Source organism: Diorhabda sublineata, chromosome 1 (assembly GCF_026230105.1).
Source record: "Diorhabda sublineata isolate icDioSubl1.1 chromosome 1, icDioSubl1.1, whole genome shotgun sequence".
NCBI classification, from domain to species: Eukaryota; Metazoa; Arthropoda; class Insecta; order Coleoptera; family Chrysomelidae; genus Diorhabda; species Diorhabda sublineata.
In genome coordinates this window covers 41064647-41081534 of record NC_079474.1, presented here as the reverse complement: position 1 = coordinate 41081534, position 16888 = coordinate 41064647, and the positions used below count along the sequence as shown (strand labels likewise).

Genomic DNA, 16888 nt, shown 5'->3' with positions numbered 1-16888 from the left:
GAGTTGGTGTATTTATAGTAAACAGTGTGTTCAGTATGGATGTTACCTGTCATTAAGTTTTTTTAATTGATCCCTGTTGTGGGTCAATCAAGAAAAGGAAATCAACCTCAAATTTAGTAATCTTTGGCATAAAATTGATATTATAACATAAAGCAATCGATAGGAGCAAAAGTTACTGTAAAATATTCTATTACTAGCATACCCTCCTTTTAAATATATGCACTTAGCTTAATATTTTCAAAACTATCCCAACTGTCCTCATATAATATTATTTCTTCTAGGAACTTGTTTGGAATATTCTCACAGAAAAACATTTGAAGCGTAAAACTGATACACCCGTTGTTTTTGAAAATATTAAATTCTTGAGAGCTGTTCCATTAACCGATAACCAACAGGTAGATTTGATTGTGAATATCATGAAAAAATCAGGGAATTTCGAAATTTTTGAAGGTGGATCTGTAGTAGTAACAGGTAAAGTTCGGATACCTGATAACATATCGACGGAGTTCTCCAGTTCAATGGAAATCATTGATGTAAGTTTGATTCAATCCAGATAATATAATAGTCTAATAATCTAATAATAATAATAATAAGAACCTAATAGTCAACGCTCCAATCTTTAAGTATTAGATTGTAACGTGATGTAGTTTTCCATGGAAATTTAGGTAGCGTATAATGATACTTGTACAAGAGAATAGCGTTACAATATATTTATTAAGGTCAAAATATAGTACCATCAAACTCTTATGTCATCTCTCTGTATTCTAAAAATAGCATACCCACTACAAAAAAATAAAAACTTTGAATGAGAAGACTGCATATGGTTCTTGAAATTGCAGTCCAATTGCGGTCAAATTTTGAGGTTCAATTCATTTGCTCATTTGATACTGAAGCTCTATAACTATTTGTACAAAGCTAAGAGCATGTAATATGTAATTGAGTTAGCTACTTTGGGAACTGTGCCTTTAATGAATCGTTAATTGTCATCACAATGACTTCAAGTTGAAGTTCAGAAAAGATTTTGGTCATGTTGAAGCTGAACTGGCTTTGAAACCATTGTATTTTATGTCATGCCATGTCTAAAGCTTCAAACTCTTGTTATAGCTTGGATTCTTAAAACTCAATATTTGGCAAATGCAAAGAGGTTCTTACATGCTTCAAAGTGGTCAAAGTATTGAGATCTCGAGTGCTTCTAATGTTTTCCTAGATGCTTTGATCTACGGATACGTCACAAACGAGGAATTCGTGGTGGGATCAACAAGAAAGGCCAATTTTCGTGATAATGTTTATTAATGAAAATTTCTATGATATAACGAAGTTCAAAAAAAACGATGCAATATTTTGCCTCTGCTCAACCAGCAAACTTCGCACTGATATGATACATCAGATTATGTACTATCAACTTCTTCAAGAAAGTTTTTGAATTTTTTTACCGTTTTGATAGAAATTATGAACTGTCAAATAATTTCAGCATAAAGTTTGTTAGTGGATAATATAGTATAAAAGATCTCCATAAAAATTTTTTTTCTAGTCACTTTACTCCCCATGGAATAAGAATCAGCAGCTCCTCTTTGATTTTAATATCAACAAATATACAACCGAACTTGAGTAAACGCTTGGAAAGTGTACATAATTTTAGAGGTTGCTAGCATACAGTTTTTTACAGATTGACCGTCAGAGAGATGTTTTCCTGCTTTAGCCAGAATGTGGCTGACTTTGAAATTAACATTCTCTATTGTGACAATGATTCTTTTCAAAAAGAAATTGTGGATTCTCGAGCTTCACCTTTCATGGTTTGTGTTGTAATTCTGCTAACATCGAATTCTTATAACACAGTGAGTTTCATTACAAATAATTGCTATATTGATAATAAATAATAGTAACTCCACTGTTGTATAACATACGGCACTCAGACACTGAATAAACTTTTCCCTTTCGAAAGTAATGATCATTATAAAAAAACAAATGAAACTATGCAGTTATAATGAACAATAACTTGCACACTGACACACCGAATATAATTATATATGAAGTACAAAATTCCGCGATGCGATATTCATAACCTATCTCACATTAATTCTTATTGGGAGTGAAGCTCTGAAGTTAACCTCGATATAGCAACTAATAGCGACTATGGGTCATAATTGTGTTTGCAACGTGTACAGTCAAAGCATCACGCTTAGTGCCAATTTCGTACAGTCTTCACGAAGAGAGTGGAGTGTAGATATAAATTAAAGTCTAGTACCTCAAGCCGGTAAAAAGAATTTGCATGCGGAACGTGGTCCGCTTGGACCGTGGGCCGGCTCTAGACCCTAGAATTCAACAAATTATACTTGTATGTATATAATTTTGATTCATATAAGTCTGGATTGTATATATATAATATTTACTAGAGCTATCCAAACAAAAGTAGTTTGGACAATCGATCTTCAGGTACTTATTGGACATGTCCATATCTCCTAAGCTAAGGTATTCTCTTTTGTACCCATAATCCTCTTACTTAGCATTGTTTTCAGTTGATTTCCATCTACCTCTAGTAATTCTAGCATTTCGATGTTTATTCTGTTTTTCATTTTCGAGATGTTTTTGTCATTTTCGTTGACTGCTCACCCTTTGGTATTTCTTGGGATTATCGAGAGTATCATATCCCAACATCATGAATTTTGTTCTAGAAACAAATACGTAAATCCATGTCTCAGGTTTTTGCTTTCCCCTATGTAACTACCAATTCGACTCTTTTTCCATTGTGGTGCAAATTTGATGTATAACAATTTGAAAATATAGTCATGAAAATATCACTAATTTTGGTTTTAGATGGCTGAAAATTCAACATCCGATTTATTTATGAATCAAGATGATTTCTATAAAGAACTAATATTACGAAGATATCATTACAGTGGTTCATTTGTTGGTGTATCACGATGTAACTTTGATGGGACGGTCGCAAAAATAACTTGGAAAAACAATTTTGCTTGTATTATAGATATGATGCTGCAATTATTAATATTGGAAAATATGGACAGAGGTATATTATTGATTCCAACCAGCATAAAAAAGTTGGTTATCGATCCACGTAGTCTCTTACAAAATAACGAACAGAAGTGTAAGTAGGTTTTTAAACTGAATTTCCACCTTTACTCAATTAACCTAACTTTTAGATATAAATGTCGTTCGAGATCAACAATGCAACATTATCAGATCAGAAGGAATTGAAATTTTCTGTCCTATATTGTCCTCTGCATCGCGACGAAAAAATATACAGTCAAGAGCAGTGATAGATAGTTATGAATTTGTTTGTTATAATTCACCCAAAAACAATAAATATAATCAAAAAACATCACTAATAATAGCAACTGATATCGTATTACAAAACAAAAATGGTTTGTTCCAAACAATTAACATTGCTGAAGTGGAAATAGCAGATAAAAATGATGCAGAATTAATCAGGTTAATAATACAAGAACGTTGCGAGAGAAAATATTCAACCATCTTGAAATATTCTATTAGTAAACTAGAAAATATAAGTGGAGACATAGACATTCTAATTGTTGATGGAACAACACCAAAACGTTGGAAAGATATTGTTGCAAATAATAATGAGGTATTTATTCTATTTATTGGAAACTTTAGCGAAACAACAGACAACTTGGAAGTGATTTTCAAATCACCACATTTATGTTTATTGAAAATTAAAAATGAACCTATACAGTTCGATTACAAAATTCAAATTAAAAACCATGAATTGAGCTGGATAGACCATCTGCGAGAAATCGCGATACGCAATGAATATAAGAATGTATTAATGTACAGTGAAAATGAAGAACACAGTGGCATTCTTGGCTTGATAACTTGTTTACAAACAGAGGACAATAAATTCAAGTGTACATCAGTATATATAAATCAAGAAGCTGAGCCCTTTTCAGAAAACACGGATTTTTATAGAAAACAACTATCGAAAAATTTAGTATTTAATATTTTGTTTGACGATAATTGGGGAACATATGTGACTTTACCATTAGATGATATAAGACCCAAAAATGTTCAAAATTCGAAGTTATCAATAAGAAACACGGGCGACCTTTCTTCATTACTTTGGATGGAAGTACCAACCTTGAAGTAAGTTACAATGTTGTTGATAAGAATATACTGACCCTCTATAAATGTGTTTGATTAATTCGATTGGTAGTTTGGGTTGGATATTTTATATTTTAATTATGAAAACGTAAACTATTTGACTAGGTATGGAATTAAACTTCAACTGTGCATTGATAATGGGATATGTATTGAAGATTTATTCTTCAATTAAATTAGATTCAATGCTGCTATTGAAACTGCAAGAATATTGGAAAATTTCACGAAAAGTAAGAGTAGTACTACGACTACTTATAATAAAATGATTTGATTGGGGATTCAAGGATATTTTACAGCGATTTTTGTGCGTAGTATAGAAGAATTTTCCGAAAACTCATAAATGAGCGCCAACTTATCTATTTCACCTAAGAGTGAAGTTGGTTTTTATACATCAGAATGCAGAAGAAATGAATAAATCCATGAACAAATTGAAATGGCAGTTTCTAAAATTATTTTTTCTGACTATTACACATGAATTATGACTCAAAATTGAGGCATTTATTTAATACTTCATTGTAAATGGAGTTGTTCGATTATTAAAGTTATATAAAGTGTTAAATTGAGTTCCAGGTATTCAATTAAAACTAAAAACCTATCTTCAGGAGACTTCTCTATCAATTGGATTCGTATTTGAGCACATTTTTCTAAACAAATTATTTTAGTGTCATTAAAATAAGTGAAAAACTTCGAAAAATTGCAGTTGATGTATGCAGGACAAACGTATTTAAAAAACACGCAAATTTTGATAGACTTAGCGTTAGAAAGAGGACCCTAAATCAGTAGAAGATGGTACATGTGAACGAGGTAGTATTCTCAGCCATCATATCAAATGTATATATGTTACGTACCAAGCCCGGAATTGTACAAAGCCGGCTTCGTACAAAACGGCTTGTATGAATGTATATGTATATGAATTCGCGGGTTTCGTACAGCGACGCGTTATTTCGATGTTAGTAAACAGCTTGACGTTATGATTTGGCATCGTTCAGTTAGTTGACTCACGTCTGCCACACCGTGTATATCTGTCTTTCACAATGGCAGTAGATCAAATGAAAATCACGTTCGAAAACAATTTTTCTGAAGTTACTCTGAAAAATAATTGTAATGTCATCGAATACCACCTAACCTAACCTAACCTAACCTAGTCCAACCTAACCTAACCTAACTGCATATTTTATTGATAACAACTTGAATTTCTTTCTCATAATTATCTCATTTTCAACTCGATTAAAGTATGTAATTTTCCCGTTTTTTATCGGCACATAGCTTGATGAAAAATTAAGCATGCTTATAATAGAATTTGAAATTTGCTAATGATTTGAAAGCAATCAATTGACTTAGAAATAACATATGTTAAAATTATAAGCTTGTATATTTTTAAATAACATGACTAGAAAACTAAAATAAATAAAAATTTGTATTTGTCTGTTAACAAAACACGTCCATGATAAATGACTGTGTTTATTACTGGTTCAGCAGCGCTGGTTGTACTCCGTACAAGAATGGCTGTACCGAGCCGTCTCGGTACAATCGTCGCTGTACGAAGCCCGCGAATTCCGGCTTCGTACAAGCTGTTTTGTACGAAGCCGGCTTTGTATAAAATCGCCTGTACAAAGCCGGTTTAGTACAATCTCGGGCTTGGCACGTAACATACACGCTGATTGCATATCACAAATGGGAAAAAAATTATTTTAGCCCATTTTAGACAACAGCAGAAGCTGAATAAGTCCAGTACTCAATGAGATCTAGATATGCTAGTATTATTCAATTTCAACCTCCTGGAGCGTGTGTGAATACGCTTTTTGAGTGTTCGACCAGATTTCCTTAAGACAGGCTGGATTTTGCACCATAACAAAGTAATGGTCTAATCCTCATTGATTGTAACATATTTTTTAGTAAAAACAGATACTCCAACATTGCTATATCGTCCCCAGTCTCGACAATGTACGCTTCAATTTGTTTTGTTTCTCATAAAGTCACACTTCATAGTATCGCAGGTCATAGAAGCTGTAGTCATGTTTCTAAACGGGTTCACTTCAAGTGCACTTTGAACCGTGATGGCATTATCTAAATTGTTGTATAGAGTTGACTATTCTGAAGGTCTATAAAAAAAACTAAGCTCCCGTAACTTAATTATCACACTATGTACTCACCAATTGTTGAATATAATTTTAAACATAAGCAAAATGATCACCATATTATTTATTTTAGTTATGAAAATGAAGAAGTCGTAGACACCCATTATGTCGCCCTCAATTTTAAAGATGTTCTTCTGGCAACAGGTAAAATTCCATCTTCTGATAATTCATTGTGTATAGAATATTCCGGTAAAACACAAAATGGAAAGAGAGTCATGGGTTTAATCCAAAATGGTTATTGTACAAAACAACTGAAAGCTCTTCCTTATTTTACTTGGGAGGTTCCAGACTCTTGGACTTTAGATCAAGCAGCTACAGTTCCAGTGGTTTATGCGACGGTACTAATCCATTTCAATTAATAACATTAAAATTATTTCAAGAACAAGTTTCTAATTCTTTATTGGAGTAGTTATAGCATCAAAAGAAATTATTTTTTGTTGATTGAATAAGGATATATTTCAATGTTTCGCTCAGAATTATCTCTAAATCAAAAATTGTTACTCTCTTTATTTTCATTAACTCTATTTTATGAAAAATTATTGCTAAATTTGAATTTAAGTTCAAAATCAAATCTCGATTTATCCTCCGACCTTTCTCCGATAATATTAACAATGTGTGTACCGACATGGTGGAACACTCAAAAAACTTCATGTTATGTAATCCAATGGGTCAAAAATAACAAAGAGATAAGTTTGCCGAAAATTTATCCAATACATTCATGCCGATTGATAGTGAAACAAACAACCATGACATGTAGGAAATGAATAATTACTTTTTTACTTATAGATAAACTCATAAAGAATTTTATTGGCCACCAAATCAAAGGAACGATTCCAAAAGATATTGATCCTAAAAAAGCACCAGGATATGATCTCATAACTGGCAGAGTTATCCAGAAGCTATCAAGAAGAGGAATTAAAGCAATTGAACAAATATACAATACAGATCTTTTTGCCCAATAATGGACAGTTGCTGAGGCAAAAATACAACAGAACTGAATTCGAATAGGCCCATAAGCCTACCAATATTAACCAGAGTTTTTAAAAAACTTATATTAAAATAAATGGAACCTATACTACTTAAAAAAATATTGTTTCTCATCACTCCACAGTGGAACAAATTCATTGAGGAGTCAAGTAGGTGAGCGATGGTCTAGAAAACAAAAGATATTGCTACGTTGCCTTTATAGATGTCAGTCAAGCCTTTGACAAAGTATGGCACTCAAGTCTGTTGTACAAAATAAAAAAAGTGCCACTATATCAATTTTATGAAATATTGAAGTCTACTTGTATAATACATTTTTTCTAGTAAAGCATCACTCAGAATATATTGATAAACAACAAATTGAGTCCGGAGAAGCCCCAAGAAGTGTTTTGGGACCGGTATTGTACCTGTTGTTTACCTCGGTCTTACCGACCACAATGCAAATTGCAGTGTCCACCTTCGCACACGACCCAGAACCAGCCACAAGGAATCTATAAAATAATCTAAATAAAACAGAAACATAACTGAAGAAATGGAAAATGTAAGCCAATGAATTAAAATCTCAACATATTACATTTTCACTGAAAACAGACCAGTGCCCTTCGGTCACATTGCAAAAATTGCAACTGTCATTACAATATAAAATTCTAGTATATAAAACCATTATAAAGCTCATTGGGACATACGGAACGCATATGTGGGGGTCTGTTCCCAGTCACATCTTGAAATCTTACAAAGATTCCAAAAAAAAAGGATGTGAGAATTTTAGTTACGTACCCAATTCCACCATAGAAAGAGACCTACATACGGATCCCCAACATTAAAAGTGAAGTACAACGCAACAAGTAAGAGATAGGATTAAATCCCATCCAAATGTGCTAGACAGGTGAAGTGCGCCGCCTAAAACGTTTCAAACTGGCAGAACTTTTGACTAAGTTTAATTAAGTATTTATCCATGTAGTCAAAATCGAAGAATATAGCTTAAGAGAGGAGATATTTCAATGAAAATATTCCTCACATGTCAAATTTTGTAAAGTCATACTTTTTACGTACTCTTTACATGTATTACACAGATTGTAAATTCTAAAGAGTTAAAAAAAATTAATTTCATTATTGGGTAAATGTACTAAAAACCATTCAACAGAAACTACATCAAGTTTTAAATTATTAGTCAATCAAATTTCAACCGAAAGCTTAATCTGAAAATGTTTTTATACGTAAAATGTACACGCAAAAAATAAATATCCATTCATGATAAACATTGAATAACTAAAAACCATTATACATCTCATTCAATGTAATTTCCGAAATTTTCAAAATTTCAGAATTATTACGGTATGATAGTGAGAGGCCAGTTAGAAGAAAATGAGTCGATATTAATTCACTCCGGGTCTGGAGCAATTGGTATATCAGCTGTTCGAATAGCACTGAGCCTTAAAGCAATAATATTCATTACTGTAAGCACACAACAGAAGAAACAGTTCTTATTGGATATGTTTCCACAGTTAGATGCCGAAAATATTGGTGAGATTTGTTTCTAGATGATTGAATAAAAATACCAAAGAGCTGCACTATTCCAAAATCTACTTTGCGTTACTGCTAAAGTTCTGCATCAAGCATATCCTTGCTTCTTTAAGTATTCTATGTAGTGTTTCCTCATATCTTTCTTTTGAATTTCGTGCCTTATTCGATAGCCTCGTAAGGTTATTGGATTGGTACAGTTAACACAATCATGTTCTTCAATATTTTTCTTCTCTGGAGTGCAGTACATAATATTTTTATCGCAATCCTCGTTCATTATGCTGCTGATAACTTCTTCAATTTATTCACCCAAAATAATAGCTTACCGAATATTATAATGAAAACACTTGAAGGTTAAAGTCTTAAAATGAACAAAATACATATTTCGAACTTAAATACATTCAAACCCTTCAAGTTTCCTCCTCCACTCTCTTTACTAGACTTCTCCATCCATTTCTGTTCTCTGTTCTTTCTCTCCCCTCAGTTATTATTAATCTTCCAGTTTACCATATTAACCAATTTATCTTCTTATGTTGGATAATAGATTGAATTCATATCACTCTTTGTCTTTGCTGATTTCGTTTGGTTAAAAACATTCATATTTCATTGTGTTTTTCTAACTAAAAAATACAAACTTCAGATGGGTTTACATATTTTAGGTAATTCTAGGGATCTTTCCTTTTACACCCTAGTCAAGAGAAAAACTAACGGCAAAGGTGTTGATATGATAGTGAATTCATTGGCAGGTGAATTTTTCCATACGTCAATTAACTGTTTAGCAGAGTGTGGAAGATTTATAGAAATAGGGAAAATAGATCTAATGGCTAATACACATATAGATACTGGTATTTTCCTCAAAAATTGCAGCTTTCATGGCATATTTTTGGATGAACTTCACGATAAACCGAAGAAAAGAATGCCAGTTCACAAGCTAGTGTCAGATGGTGATAAACCAAGTCAGATAATTGAACAATATATTTATCATACTATATATTATAGGTATTGCTTCGGGAGTAGTGCAGCCAATTCCAGCGACTATATTCCAAGCAGACGAACTGGAGTCAGCATTTCGACACCTTTCCTCTGGAAAACATATTGGAAAAGTGGTAATTGAAATTAAAAAGGAACATCTTGAAGCAAGTTCGTCCATACTGTCAGTACCAAAGATATATTTCGATCCTGAAAAGGTCTACATTATCATTGGAGGATTGGGAGGAATGGGGCTAGAATTAGCTCATTGGATTTTCTCCAGAGGAGCCAGAAAAGTTATTTTGAATGCAAGAAGACCACCTTGGAGAGATTATCAGTTTTATAGTTTGAATATTTGGACCAAACTGAAATATTTGGTAGTCGTGGATTTAAACAATACAATTACGTTGACTGGTTCCGAAAACTTATTGAAAGAGGCACAAAAATTGGGACCGATTGGGGGTAAGTTTTGATATTTCAATAATAAATAGGATTTATAATTTGGTATTTTGTTATTTGAAAACAATATCGAGAGGGGGAAAATGATATAATGACCGACTGTAAATTATTTATTCAAAAACTCTCAACTACCTCTTAATTTGGCCAAGCCACATTTTAATGTGATCAATTGAATTCTAATAACGGAAATTAAATTGATTTAATTCTTCATTAGGAGACGTCCGTTCTAGAAAAATATGAAACAGATTCCACGATTAGATGAATTGGCATTTCTAAAAGTGATGTCACTGGCAGACGAAATCGATATCTGCAGTCAATTTCCGTACGGGGTACACCTGAGAGTAGTGAGAAGCGTGTAACCAACTAAGAGGAAAATTGATATATGAAATTCTTTACCCAAAACTTGACAATTATCAATCTGAAAAATGTTAGCTACGCGTATTTTTATAGGAAATTAGATTTTTTAGGAAAAAGCTTTGTAGTAAATTAATGTAAAAAAGCCGTTTCCTTGCGATCGTGCCTTAAACATTGGTTTATTTTTCAATTTTACTTTTCTATAAACACGATCATTTTTTCATCATGACGAATAATATTTTCACAGAATCATAAAAAAAATAGTCGTTTTTTTGGCTCAGTCTAATAACCCAGATACTAATCGCTTCATTGGACTCAAACGTATATGAATCCATGATGGAAATTATGGAAGTAAGTATGAGGAGAGCCAAAGAGAGAGGTTCATCATGTTAATATCCGTCCAGTGGAGCTCATCGTGAAGATAATTCTCGACATCACGTTTGATAGCTGAATTAGTGTGACAAGAGCATCAGAAATATATTCGAAGGTAATGGATGGAATAATAATATTGGACTTCCATTTATTTCTGAAACTAGAAACTGAAAAGATTTTTAGCTGTTCTTTACATTGATTTGAGGTCTATTCAAAAGCTTGATTTGTCAGAGCCACACAGAAGTATTCGAGAGATATGGATAGAAATTAAAAACTATTTATAACAGATGTCCATCCAAGCAAATCCAGTACGGACTGTAATGGAAAATAATGAAATTGAGAGAACAAATTAATAGTGTTTCAATTGAAATTTGGAATTATCAAACAAACTTCCTTTTTGAACTTAAAAAATCATATTTGAATTGCTATGAATACAGAAGGTGAAGACCTTTTATACATTTTTACATAACTCACATAATCATGAATTTTAATTGAGCCGGAAGTAATTTTCTTCACCATTTATAATTTTTACGACACTGTAGGCGATAACTAGTCTAAGAAGGTACAAAATGATTTAGCTTGAAACCGATTAACATGACGCAATATAATTATCAATTACTGAAGAGAAAATTTCCAGTTTTCACGGGACGGGAGGAAACATGAGCTTTCGATTCTAGAAATCAAATTATTTATACAGATAATATATGAAATAAAAAATCGGTAAATGTTCTGATTATTCTGTTCTAATTTATGAAAAAACAAAGTAATATGAGTTCTGTTGCTTTGTAGGTTACTTCAACTGTGCATTAGTTCTCAAGAATGCTCCAATCACATCTCAATCACAAGAATTGTTCAAAGAAGTGTTGCAACCGAAGTTGAACGCATGTGAAAATATGGATGCATTAACTAGAAAGTATTGTCTCAAATTAGACCATTTTGTGGTATTCTCCTCAATTATTGCAAATATGGGGGTTGTTGGTCAAAGTAATTACGGTATGGCGAATTCAGCTCTGGAAAGACTTTGCGAAAAAAGGAGAAGAGACAATTTACCTGGCTTAGCAATTCAATGGGGACCTATAGCAGACGTAGGGGTTCTCACCAGTGATCAATACCAAAACCGAGTAAGTGAAGTTTCAAATAAATTCTTTTTTCAATGATGGGGGTATCCTACAAGTCCAAAAAGACAGTTAAAATAGGGAGGTAATGATCGAAACAAAAGGAATGTATCTAATTATCTAGGAGTTTGGTGGAAAATGGGGAAACTTCATTGTAGTTAAGTGGATAAATGATAGTTATTTTTAACCTAGATGTGTTGTTTCTAAAAGAGATACTGCGGTTTTTCTTAGCAAAAAATTTAATACCTATGGTATAATTTTTGAAACTATTGTCTATTGAGTATGGGAACATTATAATATGCTTCTGAATGATAATTTTTATAACAATAAGAAAACCATTTTTCATGTGTACATAATGGCGTTAGTCATACGGCTTAGTTGCTTGTACTTGAACAAAGTCTATGCCATTAGTTGATCCGAATTTACAATAGAACAATTTAAAAATGTGAAATTTCTTTTAGATAAAATGTATTGATCTGTTGCTTCAATTTCTCTTGACATACGTACGATTTCCAATTATAAAAATCAGAATACTATCACATCTACAGAGCTTGCAAAGTTTTCCTTGTCTTTGGATTGACAGCTCCTCCTGATTATAGAAGCTCTCAGTAGATTTACTGTACAGTTATTGTATGTGAATCTATTTGAGTTAAAAAAACATAGGAAGTCCTTGTGATGTCTTCTTCATCTTTTCGAGAGATTTGTACAAACTATCCTGTCATTCTACATTCTGACCAACAAAAAACGTAAAGGTTGTTTGAAAGAAAATAACGCTTAGGGCAAATGCAGCATTTTGCATTTTTACTAAGAAGAGATCTGTTTCTACGGCAAGATATGAATAGCTCACTGTTATTTTGTGGTATTTACGGTATTCTTAAGAAAAATTGAAAACTATTTTGAAATACAAAGTCAAAATCTCGTTTTGAAATTTTTGGATACTGCATTTTTGATAATAAGAGCAGCACTACTAATATATTTTCTATTTTTATGAACAATTCCTCATCAGAACTCTAAGGAAACATATATTCACTTATAGAAAAAAAAAGGCAACGATGCAAAGTGAGGTCACATGTTTTGAAGAGTGATGATAAGCTGTTACATTAAATTTCAGGATGTACTGGCGATATCTGATTGAGTTTATAGTATTAGGTTGAATTGATACCAAATGGATTCGTTAATCGAACTCAATGATGCAAAGAAGATGCCATTGAAATCCTTCTGACTACAATGCAAACTGAATTACTTTATTCCAAAATGCATTATAGAGAATGCTCAAATCCTATTCAAGTGATTGAAGGTTTCAAATAAGAATCTGAAATATCTATATAGATCTAATCATTAAAGCACAATTATTTTCACAACTAATTACGCACTATGTTCTCTGTTTCAAGTTCGGAAGTTCACTATACTGATATTTGTTTCATATGGTAAACCTCCTAATTTCAGACTTATAAACACATCGAACATCAAAAAATTGAATCGTGTTGGCAAGTTCTCGAGAGGTGTATGATACAGGATATTGCAGTTGGTTTCAGCATGGTAATTTCAAGAAATGTTGAACATAAGAAATATGAACAAAATTCTGTTGATTTGATAGCACAAGCTATTGGACTCAATGATATCGGTAAGTACTATATATCTTGATAAATTCTTTAAGTCGATTTACAGTTTTATGACCATACAACTTTATTTGTATTTTGAAAAATTGTCAATTTCATAATATGTTGAAGGTTTTCGGTAGATTTCAACTTAGGTCGTGAATACATCACATTATTAGATATAATTCCAGATATTTTCTATTTAAGTTACTGATTGGTTTTGATTTCTAATGAGTATCCCACTGCTTCTCAAATTCATCTGTTTCTTTTGCTATTCCCAGGTTCTGAAAATTTATGTTGTATGCTGCAGAATGGTAGTATTGTTGGGATATTATTGATAAGTATTTGAGTATTTAAGTTGTTTCTTGTTATCTATCTATCTTTCTGTTCACTACATAAATTATGGCACATTAACTCGGTTCATATATGACCGATATAATGTACAACAAATATGATTAGATTATACTTAAAATAAGTTCTTCATTTTTAATGTTTGGGAAAATACTAAAAAAAAACAAATATGCTGTACTGACATTTTCAAAAACCCAAATTTGAACGGGAAAGTTTTTGTCTAGACATACCCCCCAATTTCTGCTTGATTCTTTGTAAAATCAACCGAAATTGTAGACGCAAAAACAGCTGGAACTGGCTTCACAGGAGATGGTACGTGAGTTGAACGGAGTGAAGTGGTAAGTATGAGCAGAAATAAGTTGGGATCAAAAAGATAGAACGTATATTTAACTCATAATGACACCTGGATGTAAATAAAAAATTCACAAAACTCCTTTCATTCTTTGACTCACTTAGTCAGAAATTTTTACAGTTTGGAGTTTGATCATTGATGAGCAAATGGTTCCTTATTTTTGGCGACATGTACGTCAAGATGTACATCAAAGACAAACCTGTCTGTTTTGTATTTAAAATTTGATACATTTTTTCTTAGAATTTTCTTCGCGGGAGCTGCAAATATGTATTTTTCGAACTTTTTCCAAATATAAAAAATGTTCAGAATCATAATATCTTCTTTGATAACTTTTCGCTTCTTAAAAACTGTTGTCTCTTTTGATAGCCCAAGGATTATTCGCCACAAAGACGGTTCGCAAGAACTGTCCGTTGATACAAAGTAAATTGCTGTGAAAACAGGAGAGGGACTCCTATAACTCACAGTCTGAAGAATCCACTTACTTTTATTTGGTGCAATGAAAATATAATTTCATTACGACAGTAATTATAGTGCAGGATCACTCAACTCTGGTAAAAGTATAAATGAGGTGTTAATCCTGCAACCAGCTATAATTTCAGCATGTGATAAATCGATAGAAGGGGTAGATTTGCACAATAATGATGTAGCAAACTATATATCTCGTGTGTTTGATAAGAAAAGGTGGTGGCCACTATTTATAAATATAATCGACAGTATTCATGTAAATACAAGGAAATTTTAGAATACTATGAATGATAGTAAAATGCGACAACTAAATTTCGAATCATTTATCGTATTCCGACCTCTGGTTAAGAACTTTGTCGCAAGGGTAGTTCCATATAAAAGTCAAACAATTCATATTTATGAACGTTGCATAGTTTATTATCTCTTTTCAGTATCACTACTTAACGCTTTAGGTCATTGATACGTATATGCAACACCATTTATTTTGAGAAGTGTTGTTTTGTTTTACTTCAGTGTTTTTTATAACAATTTTTTTTCTCTTATTCTTTAGCATTGAAACTTAGAGAATTTCATAACTAATCTACTAAAATAGTGATAACAATTAAGAGAATCTTCGCGAACTTTCTATTTCCATTGGTATTAAACATCAATGAACTGTTTAGGAAATGAGTTGGTCGTTTATTAATTGTAATATTTTCAAAAGAATGTGAATGATAACGTGGCGTTTGTTAACGCATTTTTTCGCTTATTTTTTCAGCTACTATTGACATGAATAAGACATTACACAATATTGGAGTGGACTCGCTCATGCTGGCAGAAATAAAACAACTCATATATCAAGAATATCAGCAAGAAATGGATTTGGACGAAATTAGGAACTTGACTTTTAGAAGATTAGATGAAATGAGCAAAGTGAAAAAATAATATATGGCTTATAAAGAACAGTAATACCTTTTAAAATAAATTTAAAGAAAAAAACCTTCTTTAAAAACAAGCTTTTGTTATTTGTTAAGAAAATAAAGTAAAAAGTTAACTAACTATGGGCATCTTCCAGCTCCATCATCAGATCAGTTCTAAGTCTTCTTACTATTTCATTGTTACCTGATTTATATATGCATGCGAAATATCAGCTCTATCGGAAACCGGGATCAAATTGAACTTGCAAGATTTGATTACAGACAACGGGATAGGTGAAACTGAATAAAAGCTACAAAAAACTGTCCTCACTTGAATGATCTATTCTGAATGGATTTGTTGAAAATACTTCTCCAGATTTGTAAATAGAATACACATAAATTGGATTTTATTATCTACTTTTAGTAAGTATGGTTTGTTGTTAGTTCATTGAAACTAAGAAAACTAAACTTTTTATTTTAATAAAACATTATTTAGGAATATAAACACATTAGCATAGTGATCAAAATTTGGTTTTAGTGAAATAGCCTAGTCAATAAAAATTTTTTCCAAAGTTTATCATACGTATTCTCTCACTTTATCTATAAAAATACCTCTAACTTTAACTCAACCTATTGACTTATAAATTTGAGTGGTTCCTGACTTTTGATGGAAATATATCACTTCTAGATGAAGCTGCAGTGAAGATGATTACATATCAATAATCAAATTACTATCATTTCATGTTTGAATCTTGAACAACTTTGACGGTTAGGTCGTCATGTCGCATTTAATGGTAACAGAGAGTTTGGAAAATGTGCAATTTTATCATTCTATAAAAATATTTCCAAACACAATCAATTCATTTCATAAATTTCTAAATAACTTTTTATAAAATAAATCATTTATATGAGCTTCTCTCCAAATAAAGACTGAAGGTGAAATACGAGCTTCGATAGCTCAATGGTTTGTGAACGTGACTTGTCATTCTGTGGTTCGTAGACTGAATATCATTACATACGTGACTATAAAAGTGTGTTTTGTACTTTAAATATATTGTCAGATTTACAATACTAAAAATGATAAGAAAAAAGTTGAACATCTATTACTTTGATCGTCCTTTTACCAATTTTACCATAATTTACGACAAAACTTTCATTTTTCACTGCACTTTGAGAGGATATT

The 16888-nt window shown here is 32.0% G+C and overlaps 2 protein-coding genes across 4 annotated transcripts in view; one reads left to right on the top strand and one right to left on the bottom strand.

Moving 5' to 3' along the window:
* Positions 1-15733, top strand: part of LOC130450084 (fatty acid synthase-like) — a 32098-nt gene extending 16365 nt beyond the window's left edge. The window contains exons 10-20 of the mRNA XM_056788282.1: positions 282-533; positions 2815-3103; positions 3159-3881; positions 3966-4116; positions 6343-6607; positions 8579-8777; positions 9434-9718; positions 9774-10205; positions 11718-12049; positions 13490-13667; positions 15567-15733. Coding sequence (XP_056644260.1) covers positions 282-533; positions 2815-3103; positions 3159-3881; positions 3966-4116; positions 6343-6607; positions 8579-8777; positions 9434-9718; positions 9774-10205; positions 11718-12049; positions 13490-13667; positions 15567-15733 — 3273 coding nt within the window. The remainder of the gene's footprint in view (positions 1-281; positions 534-2814; positions 3104-3158; positions 3882-3965; positions 4117-6342; positions 6608-8578; positions 8778-9433; positions 9719-9773; positions 10206-11717; positions 12050-13489; positions 13668-15566) is intronic.
* Positions 1-16888, bottom strand: part of LOC130444516 (RNA-binding protein Musashi homolog Rbp6) — a 1022388-nt gene that overhangs the window by 409650 nt on the left and 595850 nt on the right. The window lies entirely within an intron of this gene.